The sequence below is a fragment of the Primulina tabacum genome, chromosome 4 (genome assembly GCF_025594145.1).
Source record: "Primulina tabacum isolate GXHZ01 chromosome 4, ASM2559414v2, whole genome shotgun sequence".
In the NCBI taxonomy this organism is placed as follows: Eukaryota; Viridiplantae; Streptophyta; class Magnoliopsida; order Lamiales; family Gesneriaceae; genus Primulina; species Primulina tabacum.
Genome location: NC_134553.1, coordinates 1,454,704 through 1,469,477, shown reverse-complemented (window position 1 = coordinate 1,469,477; position 14,774 = coordinate 1,454,704). Strand labels below are relative to the sequence as shown.

Here is a 14,774-nt window from a genome sequence, read left to right as displayed (position 1 = left end):
TTTATTTTATTCAATTTTGGATGAGAATGTTGACACAGTCGATTTATTTATACTATGGATCGTATACAATTGGGGTGACACTATTTAAGAGTAGGCCCCTAATTTAGTTGGCCGTCAGAAATTTGTCTTTAATTAACAAGTCAAATATGTCAGCACTATCTTGATTAAATACAATCATTTAACGAAAATACATATATATTTGACTAATTTCTTCATGATAATCGTCGTTCAAAATATCAATCGTGAAACTCAATCATCAAAAAATGTGATTTAGTCACTTTTCAATAAACTAATATATGAGTGATTATGAAAAATTAAAATAAGTTAATAATTAATTAGGAATGTTATCCAGAATGATTAAAAAAATTGTCGTAGAATATTTTTTCATGTATGTGTAGAGGGATATTTCCGATTTCTTAAAGGTCAAATGGCAGCTAAATTTCAACTATAAACAAATTGTGATAATTCAAAGGCCGAAGTTCGGATGAGGATTAGGCTAGCTAGCTAATTAGTCTTCCTTAATATGTATGTCCACTCATACATTTAATGAAGTCAACTCCTAGAGTCATAAATAAATAAATATATATTATAATATATATATATATTAATATATATATATATATATATTAGATTTGGTCAAAATTTGTTCCATGGCCAAGTCTAAGACATAGCATACTTGTTTTTGGTACTAGTTGAAAGTTATGGAGTTAAGATATGTAAAATATGATTAATATATTGGTGTAGGAAACATATTTGGGGCATAAATATAATTTATGGAAAAATTAAATCTTTGATTCGGTAATTTTTTTTTTTACTTTTTGACAACTTAGATCTTTCATATATATGGTCAAATTTGAGTTATAGTTTGTTATATATTTTTATTTTGTAATTTTAATCTTTATTTCCAAGGTGCCAGCACTACGACGTTGATGCATGTGAACTGATATGATATTGATATGTGTATTGTCACATCTTAAATTGTCAACTATTTGAAATGTTCAGGACAAATACTGAAATTTAACAAAATAACAAGAAAGGTAAAATTGCAATGTTCTTTTTTCATAATGAAATATCTAATTATAATATATTTTGTGTGTATCATTTGATTTAGCATAAGTTAAGGTACGTGTCATCTTTTGTCTGATATATATAACTAACTTTATTTGATCACAATTAATGCACTACAATCAACGCTATCCAGAATAATCACTCTATCCAAACTATATCACAATCATTTTCACTTCTTGGCGAGCTAGCCTAACCGATATGATCGGGAATTTATTACTTTCACTGGCCGGAATTTAAAGTTTTAATCGGCCTAATAATTGTCGATCGATGTCCACCAATAAAAGTATTTTAAAGATTTTTAGTCTGTTCGTTGTTAACAGTTTTTGCTGTATATTTATTGACTTGAATATTGAAATGGTCCCAACATGATATTTGAGCGCGTATATTATTTAAAATTTATCGCTTAAAAAAGATTAACTAGTGAGCTCTTTTCTTCCCCTTCTATGTAAACATTAATTTAAAATTAATCAAGAGGATATAAATAGCAAGAAAGAGTGAAATTTAAATTTTCGTATTGTATACATGAGAGCTAGGAAGCCATTCCAGAATAGGAAAAGAAATACATATTTTACAACTATTATGACTGTAATTACACATAATATGACACACACACACACATACATTTCACTATGTATGTATCGATTTGTGTCATCCACTATAGATGACCGCAAATCTTGCACACATTTATTCACCATTCTTACTGTAACTTTACTTTCGAAGCACAAACTATATCTTGTTTCTACAGAAATGCAGTTGTCTCATTAATTTCCAGGCTCGGTTTGCAAATCAGCATCAGCTGCTTGACCGGCATAGTAGCAGCACCTGCATCCGCCATAGCCATAGCTGCGACCACAGCATCCATAACGGCAGCCGCCACCATACCCACCACGGTTTCCTCCTCCATACCCTCCTCTGGGGTAGCCTCCATATCCACCTCTTCCAGGGTAGCCACCATAGCCACCACGGTTTCCTCCATACCCTCCTCCCGGATAGCCTCCATATCCTCCTCCCGGATACCCTCCGTATCCTCCTCCGGGATATCCTCCATATTGGTCTACCCCGACTTCATTTGTCTCATCATTTTCTGAGAAAATAGACAATTGCCAACCCCTTACATTTTGTTAACAAGGTATAGTTTTTTATACATCAAAATAATTATTTAAAATCAAATTAAAAGTACTAACCAGTACCCTCAGTATTGGAAGTCTCAGCCAATTCCCTAGCAGCTACTTCAGAAGAGATGAGAAGATACGTGGCTAAGAAGAAGCCAAGAAAGAGAAGTGCCTTCGAGCCCATATTTCTTTGAAATTATTTAATCCAACTTACTAAGATATTTGGTTTTTGATTTTGGATGAGAATGTAGGCACATTCGAGTCTCTATTTATAGGCACAAAATTGGGATGCTATGAACTAAGAGGTCGCAAGCTAGAGTAGGCCCTTGATATAGTTGGCTGTTGCAGAAATGTCTTTAATTAATTATGTGTTCATACTTTAACCAAATATTTTTTTCGCTCGCCTCGTTGCATCATGCATGGTGTCCTATGGCATTCGATTTTCTTGGTACCATACTCGTTCGTGTTAGTTTCATGTATTACAGTAAATTTCAGAAAATTTTGAATTTGGTACGTACGTTTGGTGCTTAATTCACCTTTACTGCTGTCTTATATATTTACAACCTGAGATGTAAATACAACCACCATTCTCAGGGTATTAAATGACTGTGTCAATAGAAAATGAATAACCAGCTGAGATGTGTGGGTGCAGCAGGCAGGTGTTAACTAGGTCATATCCCCCCCACATATTTGTATAATTAATTTCATAGTAATATATTTTTTCCGCTTCAGTGAAATAATTATAAAATCCCATAAATAAACCATGTTCAAAAATATTATGTAATGCCATGAAATAATTATATCAGAGCCCGACTTCTCCTAAACAGTGTGGTTCGGGGATAAATCAACGCGAAACTGGTAGAAATGTGATGCCTGTGACGGAAGAGGGCTGGAAGAGATTTCCAGTGTCAAGAAGTTACACAGACAAGGAACGGTTCCTGTTAGAATAGATGCCCTGCAAGCCAACGGTTGACTAGAGAATTTATTGACTCAAGTGAAATAAACAATCTTTATTTTAATATAATTTTAAGATATAAAATATGGATTTCATTTTATAAATTACCCTCCTACTATTTTGACATTTCCACCACCCTCTGATGAAAAAGGGAAATCGTATTTCCTTAGTAGGCACGTAGAGTCCAATTAGCCAATTATAATCCCGAATAATATCAGCCAATTATAATTTCTAAAAAGTAGAGTCCAATTGCATCCCTATGCAACCTCCGCGTGTTTTGTCTCACGTTTAATAAGGACCCAATAATATGACGTCGTTTATTTTCGCGTGTCAAACCAACTCATCAATATTGAATTGTAGTAGACGGTCGCCATGAGTTCCCCCAATAAATTCCCTAGCCAACCGTTGGCTTGCAGAGCATCTACTCTAACAATCTCCCACTTGCCCTAGAGCCAACTACCCATAATCCCATTGCTTCGCGATGCTTTTCAAACAATGGTCCTGGCAAGGGCTTTGTAAGTGGTATCAGAGCCAGGTTTTCTGAATCGTATGATTTTAAATTATATTGAATAATTTCTTTCTAACCACACAAGAAAATTTTCAGAAAAATTGATGCACCATAAAATTATTTTTTTTCGGAAAAACAAAAAAAAAAAATTTCGCGATCTTCCCGGAACTGTTCCAGACAGACTGCACGCAGGGCTGAGCGCGCAGCGTGCGCGCGCGGAGCGGCGCATCGTGCGGAATGTCCGCACGCTGTGCGCCGCCCTGCGCAGCGCACAACACGGCGCAGCGTGCGGAGCGTCCACACGCTGCGCGCGGCGCCGCGCGCACAGAAAGCTGCCACTGCCCGAAACGTTCGGGCAGCGAGGGCAGCTGCTCGGGATCGTTTCGGGAACCGTGCTGGATGTTGGGCTTAAATTGTTTGGGCCCAGGGTGCAATTTTCTGATTTTTCAAATTTTTGGGTAAAATTGATATTTTTGAAAATTGGTTCAATTTTTATTTTGGAAAATTAATTTTTGAAAAATTAATAATTTTCTTGTAAAATAAATAATTAAAATATAATTTTAATTATTTATGGTAACAATGAGTTTTTACATTATTATTGATTTAATTGAAAATTAAATAAAGGAGTTTATTTAACTTATTATATTTTTAATAATTGTGGTGGTTAGTGATAAAATTATTAGATATATGATTGATCAATTAATTAAATTGATGTTAATATTTGATATTAAATGTATGAAGGATGATCGAGAGCCTTGACCAATGTGTTAGGTGTATGTTAGGATATTTTACTGTTTTATTCATTTTGTTAATATTTGATATTATTAAAATGGGCCTGGTTTATGGCTCATTCCACCCCATGAGATGTATCCCTTATGTGCCACGGCTATTTAAATGTAATTATTAGAAATAGTGGGAGATCAAGACTGGAAGATGGTGGACCCGATGATCAAGATGAAGACATGTAAAATATTGGAAGCTTTTGTAATCGTTGCATTTGCATCCCTGCATTCACCTAGGTTTTGGACCTGGATCCATGTATGGCTCACATGGATCTAATAGTGTTGGAGATCGATCATCCTTATTTATTGTTGAATGTCATATTATGATATATGTGATATATAGTTGTATGCATGTATGTATATTATTAGATAATATAGTTGCATGAATCCGGCAAACATACAAACATGACACGCGATTTTTAAATTAAAATGATGAGACAAATTTTAAAATTAAAATCCCTCATTTTGAATATGATTCAAAATTTATATCAAACCGTAAAAGTAAAAATTAAAAGAGTTTAATTTTTCCTTGCCTTCCATCAACCGTGGTTGCATTTTGATCGCTACCCGCGAACAGTGTCTGGCTCATATTATTGGGGAGGCCTGTACGCCGGAAAGCTGTGACTTCCACCGGACATATGATGTGAATTGAGTGGAACTCCCATGACTTCGGCTCATATTATTGGGGGAACTCATGGCGACCGTCTACTACAATTCAATATTGATGGGTTGGTTTGACACGCGAAAATAAACGACGTCATATTATTGGGTCCTTATTAAACGTGAGACAAAACACGCGGAGGTTGCATAGGGATGCAATTGGACTCTACCTTTTAGAAATTATAATTGGCTGATATTATTCGGGATTATAATTGGCTAATTGGACTCTACGTGCCTACTAAGGAAATACGATTTCCCTTTTTCATCAGAGGGTGGTGGAAATGTCAAAATAGTAGGAGGGTAATTTATAAAATGAAATCCATATTTTATATCTTAAAATTATTTTAAAATAATCAGCAACCATTATTCTGTTTCCGTATCAGTATATTTTCGATTTCGTCACGTAATCTTTTTGTTATTAACAAGTTAACCGAATCTAATTTTCAAGACTGGTTGGGAAAAACTTGTTCTAAATTCGGAAAAAATGACATACACACTAATGTCAGTCCTGCTGAACTGAAAAAGCATGCAAGATGGTAGGACCATAGTATGCAAGCTAAAGTGTGATGTGCTCGCTTCTATGTCAAATGAACTGTAGGGACAGTTTGAGGAAATTTTGAATGCTGCTGACATTCGAATGCACGTGCAAGAGTTGCATGGTGCATGAAACTCATACGATGATGCACACTACTTTCAAGGAGCTCATGACTACACACATGCAAGATGGGGCTCTAGCCCATGGGCATGATGTACATATGACTGTGCTTATTGAGAATGTGGTGGGCCTGGAATATGTGATTCCTAACGAGTTAATTGATAACATCAATTTGGTGTCTTTCTATTCCTCAATTGACGGGGTCATGGTGAACTTCAAGTTTAATAAGATATTTGATAGCCTTGAAGATCTAATCAATATGGTTATGACTTATGAGATCACCATAAAATAAGAAAATTTGTTGTTTTTATAATGGGCTTTTCGTCGGACGAAAAATGACCCACAAGGTAAGGGAAAGAAATGTTCCGCCCCTCAAGAGAAAAACAATCCCAATAAGAGGCAAACTCTGAAAAACACTTAAAAGGCCTACAAAGCCCGATAAGTTAGAACATATTTATTTCACTGCAAGAAGTCCGGACATAAAAATTATATGTGCCAGAAATGTTCTGGAAATGATAAGTGAATGTCCAAGTAAACATGATTTCAACAACAAACAAAAGAAAGTTAGATGATCCAAATCCCACATAAATATGACACGCTAGACTAGGTCACATTTCTCAAAGAATGATGCACAAGCTAGTGGGAGAATGCATGTTTGACTTGTCAGACATAAATTCTCTACTTACCCGTGAGTCCTGTCTGAAAGGAAAAATGACCAAGACTCCATTCGATGGAAACGTAAAACGTGCACATGGTCTACTGGATTTGATCCACACAGACATTTGTGGCCCGCTAAGTGTTAGCACAAAATTTGGGTATTCCTACTTCATTACCTTTACTGATGACCATTCGAGGTATGGGTACGTTTATTAGATAAAACACAAATCTGAAGCATTTGAAAGGTTCAAAGAATTCAGATCTGAAGTAGAAAAACAGCTAGAAAGAAGTATTAAGACACTTCGATCTGATCGAGGTGGAGAATACTTGAGTGCTAAAATTTTGGATTATCTAAAAGAGAATGAGATTCTCTCACAGTGTACTCCACCAGCAACACCACAATTGAATGGTGTTTCTGAACGTCGTGAGCGAACCTTGTTGGACATGGTTCGATCTCTGATGGGATTCACTGAATTGCCTACATCGTTTTGGGGCTTTGCGCTTGAAACTGCGGCAATGTTGTTGAATAATGTCCATACTAAAGCAGTTGATAAAACACCATATGAGATATGGATGGGAAAAACTCCCAAATATTCTTACATGAGAATAAGGGGATGTCCTGCTAACGTGAAGCAGACAGTGGGAGACAAATTGGATAGTAGATCCACTTTGTGCTACTTTGTAGGATATCCAAAGAATTCTGTTGGATATTATTTCTATCATCCCAATGAAACAAAAGTGTTTGTTTCAAGAAATGCCACCTTTTTGGAAAACAAATTTCTATTAGATAGAAAAGACAGGATGATAGAACTTGAAGAAATTCAAGATACTCCTTCAACTATAGAAGTTGGTTCCCATTTCCCAAGAATCAGTAGTCGAAGTACAAGCTCCTAGAAGGTCTAATAGGGTTATTAGACCGCCTGCAAGATATACGCTTCTTCATGAACAAAGCCACGATGAGCATTGTGTTGGATGTGATCCAATGAATTTCAAAGAAGCAATATCTGATACTGATTCAACCAAATGGCTTGAAGCCATGCAGTCAGAAATGGACTCTATGTATTCAAACCAAGTCTGGACATTAGTGGATCCACATGAGGGAATCGTTCTCATAGGATGCAAATGGATCTACAAAAGAAAGTTTGGGGCGAATGGGAAGGTAGTGACCTTCAAAGCAAGAATGCTTGGAAAAGGTTATACTCAAAGGTAAGGAGTTGTCTATGAGAAAACATTTTCACCAGTTGCTATGTTTAAGTCCATTAGAATACTACTAGCCATAACAGCATAATATGACTATGAAATATGGCAAACGGATGTAAAGACTGCATTCCTCAATGGAGACATCAAAGAGGAAATTGATATGTCTCAACCTGTGGGATACACATCAGTGGGAAGTAAGCATAAGGTATGCAAACTTCAGAGATCAATATATTGTCTCAAGCAGACGTCAAGGAGTTGGAAACTCAGATTTGATAGGACTATCAAAGAGTTTGGTTTTGCTAAGAATCCTGAGGAACCATGCGTGTACAAGAAAGTTAGTGGGAGTGTAGTGACATTCCTGGTACTTTATGTTGATGATATCGTGTTCATTGGGAATGATGTAGGATTATTGAGATCAACTAAAGTATGTTTAGCAAGTAAATTCTCCATGAAAGAAATGAGTGAAGTGTCATATGTATTGGGAATAAAAATCTATAATGATAGATAAAAATGGATGTTGGGGCTCACCCAAGCCACCTATATCGATATCATTATAAAGCGATTATCTATGGAAGAGTCCAAGAGAGGATACTTACCAATATGTCATGGTGTTACTCTATCTAAGACAATGTGTCCCAAAACTGATGAAGAGATAGAGATGATGACACGTTTTCCATATGCGTCAGCCAATGGTAGTATCATGTATGGTGTGATATAGACACGTCCTGATGTTGCTTACGCTCTGAGTGTTACAAGCAGGTATAAGGCAAACACTGGTCCAATATATTGGAAGGCCGTGAAAGATATTCTTAAGTACTTGAGAAGGACTAAGAACTTGTTCATGGTCTATGGGGTGGAGAATTGAAATTGGAAGGCTACACTGATTCTAGCTTCCAATGTTACGTCGATGATTCGAAATCGACCTCTGGCTTTGTATTCATGCTTAATGGTGCGGCAGTCTCTTGGAAAATTTCCAAGTAAGACACCGTTGCGGATTCCACCACTGAAGCTGAATACATTGTTGCATCTGATGCAGCCAAAGAGGTAGTTTGGATGAGGAATTTTGTCCAAGAGTTGGGCGTTATTCCTAATGGAGTTGATCCAGTCCCGTTGTACTGGGACAACACTGGTGCCGTTGCGCAAGCAAAGGAACCAAAGTCTCATCAGCGATCCAAACATGTACTGAGGAAGTTCCACATCATACGGGAGATTGTGGGAAGAGGAGACATATCAGTCGAAAGAGTCCCCTCTGCAGATAATGTTGCTGATCCACTTACAAAGCCCTTGCCAGGACCATTGTTTGAAAAGCATCGAGAAGCAATGGGATTATGGGTAGTTGGCTCTAGGACAAGTGGGAGATTGTTAGAGTAGAAGCCCTGCAAGCCAACGGTTGGCTAGGGAATTTATTGACTTAAGTGAAATAAACAATCTTTATTTTAATATAATTTAACTTTTTATGGTCTTGTTATACTTTATTTGTATACCCATGCAAACAGCATAGATAAAGTCCTTGATTATGCTTTAATACAAATGAATTGTAATTCGATGTTGAAACTCATTTGTAAACACTGCATATTCTAAATTCGTTCCAAGTCGATTCAGCCGCCTAAAACAAGGATAAAGGCTGCTTGAGCTCGAGACTAGCATCTGTGATGTTGTGTACTGCGTTTCTTGGTAAGGGCATAGGGATGTCCAAACATGCAGATGGGTAGTCATATGATGATTATACCGAACAACCCTCCCTCGGACTTTCCAAGTGGTTATCATTCATCGAGATGATAAGTCCGTGGTTATGATTGTGCACCATTAGTCCTTACGACCCGGGACAACACTGAGGCTCTATATGCTAGGGCTGTGCTTTGACTCGTTTACCGGCTCCACGAGAGTCATCAGGTGGCGAGGTTGGGTACAGTTGCGACACATATAGGAACCAGTGCATTGTAGTCGGGGATTCACCGCTCACCTACGGGTGTGGATATCCTATGTGATCTGATGAAATAATAGTGCGTGGAATCTCTGGCCAGAGTATGAGATGTACATTAGAGAAGGAGTTCTCAAATAGTATACGCGATGCCACTATTATAGTTATCACATAGTTATCGAATCATTGTGCAACCCTCGATGAACCAATGGTTGCAGATTCGATCGGGATATATGAGATGAAGGGACCGTACTGTTAATCATAATCGACTGGTTCTTGCAGGCACTATCAGTGATACCTAGGGGATCATGGGGCGATGCTACTAGACGCTCTTACCATGATCCGATGGGTGCAATCAGAAATGAGTTCTGACTTTCTTGATCAAAGAGTTGATGAAAAGAATGGGGTTAACTAGGGTAAGCCCGAATAAAGGAAATTGTCCTGAATCACAAATAGTTGTGAACCCACGGCTAGCTGTATCCCTGAACCATTGAGGGTTACACAAGCACCGGTTTACTTGTTTCCGTTGAGATAATAAATTCAATGAGTTGAATTTATACGAAATAAGTTTGATATGATCAATCGATAAGCTTATAAATAAAGTTTATAAAAGCTTATAGAAATTTTGAGAGTATGACTGTTAAGACATTCAAAGGAATGCACATGCCTTATTTAGATATTGGTGATCTCGAAATTAAAGTGTGCATCATAATAACAGACAATCTGAAATTGTCATATCGATGATATTGGATCGTCGATCGGGATTATGATGATATTAATGTAATGGGAGCATGGATCATGGACTTATAAGAGTATAAGCTCATCATGCTAATTTATTAAAGTTCAATTGGGCTTTAATAATCAAATTATATTTTAATTGAGTTAAAATATAGCCCATTAAGTTTTTATAAAATATGGTATTGATTTATGTAATATGAAAATATTCATGATACCATAATTTTAGAAGCTTGCACACAAAGAAAATGATATTGCATGATTAGTGGTGTGATATTTTCGAGAATCAAATATATGTTAAAATCCATTAACTTAATTAATGTGATTAATTAAGGAAACTATAATTAATTAAAATAATAAAATATATTATTTTGGTTAATTTATAAATGGCATGACCGAAGGTTTGAGAAATGAGAATTGATTTTCCCAAAAGTTTTCGGTGATTTGGCATGCAAATAAATTTTAGAATCTTTAATTGACTTAATTAATCTAATTGATTAAGTAAATAGAAGATTAGAAATGATAATAAGGATTTAGATTCTTATTTGACAATATACGCATGCATCCGAAAGGCTAGAGAATAATACAATATACTTTCGGCTCTTCCCAATGCCAAGCGGCTCTCGAAAGTTTGGTTCTTATTCCAAGAAGTTTTCGGCAACTGCATTGAGTCGACTTCTTCGTGTTCTATCTCTATGCAAAAACATCTTCTAATTTTCTAGTGCAAATTAGAGGAGGAACAAGTAATACGGTCGTGGACCTGATTCGAAGATTAAAGAATTAGATCGAAGAACGTTCGTAGGGATTTACAACAAGAGCTACGTCCGCTAATACCGGAGTAGTTGGTGCCAAGTGAAATTATTCACCAAAGGTATAAAATTCTAACGCCCTATGAATGTTTATGATAAAATCATACGAGCGCCCAAAGAAAAACATATTTTGATTGTCAAAATAAATAAAATTTTTAAAACTTTCGCTGCGTTTGGGCGTGTAGAAAACCGAGATCCAACAGTTCCTAGCATACTTCTAAGTAAAGTGAAACATATATGAATCTAATGTGCGGAATGAGAGAGATTTCAAAACTGTGGTAATATGAGAATATTAAAAAAAAATAATAGATATTATTCATATCAACAAGACCCACCACTGAACACCTAAAATGGGGTTCAACGCCTAACAAAAACTACCAAAATGAAAATAAAGAGATAAAAAAAAGAGTGTTTGGTGTTTCTTTCATCAATCATCTGGAACCCAATTTTCTGGGTTCGACGGTTCGATCTATAATTTATCATTCATGGACGTTGATAACATCCATCCATTAGCAACAATATTAGAAATGTTATAGATTCTGAAATCGAGAGTGGTAATGCCCCCATGTGTAAATCGAGAGTGGTATTTCACCCTACATGTGGGGGCAGTGCCCCATGTGTAGATCCAGGGTTCAGATTTAGCCACAAGTATATGGGTCCACTATTTTCATGCATCTTATTTCCGAGAGCACGCAACTTGAACAATCGCACGGACAAATTAACTTGTACAGTCGGCTGAGGCCACTGGGTCAACATGCATTTAAACGTGTAAATTAATTTCAATCTGTCTTCGCAATGCAACTTGGACAATCGCACGGACAAATTGATAATTGTCGTTACATTATTATTAACTTTTAATATCATATTTTATTTATGTCAATAAATGGTCATTATTGTTGACAAAAATTAAATTTTATTAAACTATATATATCATATTATTAACCTAATAATATAGGAAGAATTGGCGATGTATCTCTTTTTATTTTACTAAATGTGAGCCTATCACAATAATTATTTGGTTGGTTGGTATGACCAAATAAGAGTCAGGCGAATAAAAATGAATTAAAAAATAAGTAGGTTTCTTGTCAGAATCTTTATCTGTGAGACGGGTCAACCCTACTGATATTCACAATAAAGAATAATACTCTTAGCATAAAAAGTAATACTCTTTCATGGATGGCCCAAATAAGAAATATGTCTCACAAAATACGAACCATGAGACGTCTTATACAAATTTTAACCTTAAAAAATATGTATTTGACAGAATCGGAGAATAAAAACGTTAAGATGAGGTAATTGCAAATAAAGTCAAATTCAAAGAGTCTTGAATGTGATGAATGTGATCCAAATGTGTATCCAATCGATTCTCTGCACCATATAGGTTTGGTATGAGAAGACCAAGACATAGCCAAATATAATACGTAGATAGATTGAGAAATTTGCAGAAAATACATAACAATTTAAAATACGATAATATGTGTAAATTATAAAAATCGATCGATAAGCTAAAAAGAGGGTTTTAACAACAAATATTTGAACCAGTACCCAAAAAAAATGAAAATAAAACGCAATCAAATAAGTAGATTGGCGATCGATCAAGGATCCTGGTAGAAATGGAATAGAGGAATGCATATATTTTCCAGGGAAGATAGAAATCTGGTGCAAACATCAACGTCTTTCGATATTGTGCTCCACCGCAATATAGCAACAGTGGAATTCCTCCAATTGATCATCTCCGGATTCTCCATCACTTCGGGGAATTCTCGACAGAACGTGCGTAGATAACGACCTTGAGATACCACATGGTAATATCTTTGTCACAGTGCAAAGGTGTTAAGCGTAAGCGGTATTTTCAGGATCAAGGGAGGAAATCTTGACATAGCCCTGGGGAATATTAATGCAGCCATCATGAATGCGACTGTAACACTGGCTAGTTTGAGGGCTGCAGCCATGTTTAATTTGATTCCTGCCTCTCTCTTCTTGATTATGTGTATATTTATGATGTTATGACTTATGATTCGACTCTGTTATATATATATATATATATACACACGCGCGCGTAGATAAAGGAGAAAGTTTGAATTTGATTTCATGCTGGGATCTCGTACCACTAGTAGTTGGATTCTATCAGGTGAAGTAAATGGTAAAAGAGTAGGTCTCTTGTGAGACGGTCTCGCGAATCTTTATATATGAGACGAGTTAACCCTACCGATATTCACAATAAAAAGTAATACTCTTAGCATAAAAATTAATATTTTTTCATGGATGACTCAAATAAGAAATTAGTCTCACAAAATACGACCCGTGAGACCGTCTCACACAAGTTTTTGTCATGGTAAAAGATTGAATTCTATCTCTTCTTTGAATTATTTCCAAAACAAAATAATCATATATATATATACATATATTAAAATATTGAAACACTTCTAACTTACTTTTCAAGATATTATCAACACATAATAATCATTTCGATCAGTTTGCGAGTCGTATGGTTCGACTGTTTAAGCAAAGTTCAAGTTAATGTAAGTGTTATGATGATAAGAAGGAACACAAGAAGACCAAGGCATAGCCAAAATTATTTTTGGAACAAGAAATCTGTAACAGTTTTAGACTATTTTATAATTTCAAATTTTAAAAAATACTCGATATTTATTTAATAAAAAAATAATTAAAAGTTGGATGATACCGAGATAAAATAATAGTATTTGGATTCTATCGTAAAATTGAACGAGTGGTGATATGATTATTTAAATTTGGATAATATTAATTTTTCAAATGATATTGAGATAATTGTGTAGTAGTGAATTTACAATGATAGAGACTTATTTTTCAATATTTAAAATTTTAAAAAATAATGTTACATTTGATATTAACTTGAAAAACTTATAAACTCTCACAAACTGTTTATAACGGAGTGTTTGAAAAAGATTATGTTTAGTTTATTATATTATAAAAATATTTAATATCATTAGTTATACAAATTATTCTTATACTTTTATTAATAAAAATTATTATATTAAGCAAAATATAAAAATATATATCATATATATGTTAAAAATAATCATGTGTATAATTTAATAGTGTGTGTCTTTCTGATAATTATCGTAACAAAAATATTTTATAATATTAAACATATCTACAAAATTAAGATTTATTATTTTATTTTATCCAAAAAGTTTAACAACTTATTTTTAAAATAAAACCATACGATTTATTAAAAAAATATAAGATTATAAGTTCTTTTAAACAAGTTTAATCTAATTTATTTAAATACTTGATATAAACGTTAGCATAAGGAGCTTATGCTTAATAATATGGTATATAAATATAGTATACGAGTACCCATATATTTAGGAGCACAGAAAATTTTGAAGTATAAATCATATGAACGAGTGATCTGATCTTCTTTTTTTTTTTTTTTTTTAAGTAACTACAGATTTGAAAAGATTCCATATATTTGTTCGATAATTTGGGTAATTAGTTTTAGAAAAGCTTATGTAATTCATTTAAACAATTTAATTTCAATTATTTTATTTGTATCTACTAGAATTTAGATTTTTTTTAATCAAAAAATGAAATTAGGAATTTATTTTTCCCTATTTGCCTTTTTTAGGGTGATAATTCATTGTTTTGACATGCATTACCTAATTAATAACACCAAAAAATTTAAGATAGGCTTGGTATGACAAAATGAGGTAGAAATATAATGAAC

The 14,774-nt window shown here is 34.7% G+C and overlaps 1 protein-coding gene across 2 annotated transcripts; it reads right to left on the bottom strand.

Annotated features, from left to right (window-relative positions):
- Window positions 1-1,563: 1,563 nt before the first annotated feature.
- On the bottom strand, window positions 1,564-2,476 carry LOC142542233 (glycine-rich protein-like). 2 transcript variants are annotated; one of them, XM_075648748.1, is made up of 2 exons: window positions 2,259-2,476; window positions 1,564-2,152 (listed from the first exon to the last, which is right to left on the bottom strand). In XM_075648748.1, the coding sequence occupies exons 1-2, from the start codon at window positions 2,362-2,364 to the stop codon at window positions 1,830-1,832; spliced, it is 429 nt and encodes a 142-aa protein (XP_075504863.1). In that variant the 5' UTR covers window positions 2,365-2,476; the 3' UTR covers window positions 1,564-1,829. The 2 variants fall into 2 exon arrangements, with proteins under 2 accessions (XP_075504863.1, XP_075504862.1); XM_075648747.1 differs by having other exon boundaries at window positions 2,253-2,429.
- Window positions 2,477-14,774: the final 12,298 nt, after the last annotated feature.

Excerpts from the sequence above, each read along its gene's own strand:
- LOC142542233 (XM_075648747.1), bottom strand. The coding sequence starts at position 2,364 with ATGGGCTCGAAGGCACTTCTCTTTCTTGGCTTCTTCTTAGCCACGTAT. Across the intron at positions 2,153-2,252 it reads TTCCAATACTGAGGGTACTG|AAAATGATGAGACAAATGAA; the intron begins GTTAGTACTTTT and ends CTATTTTCTCAG.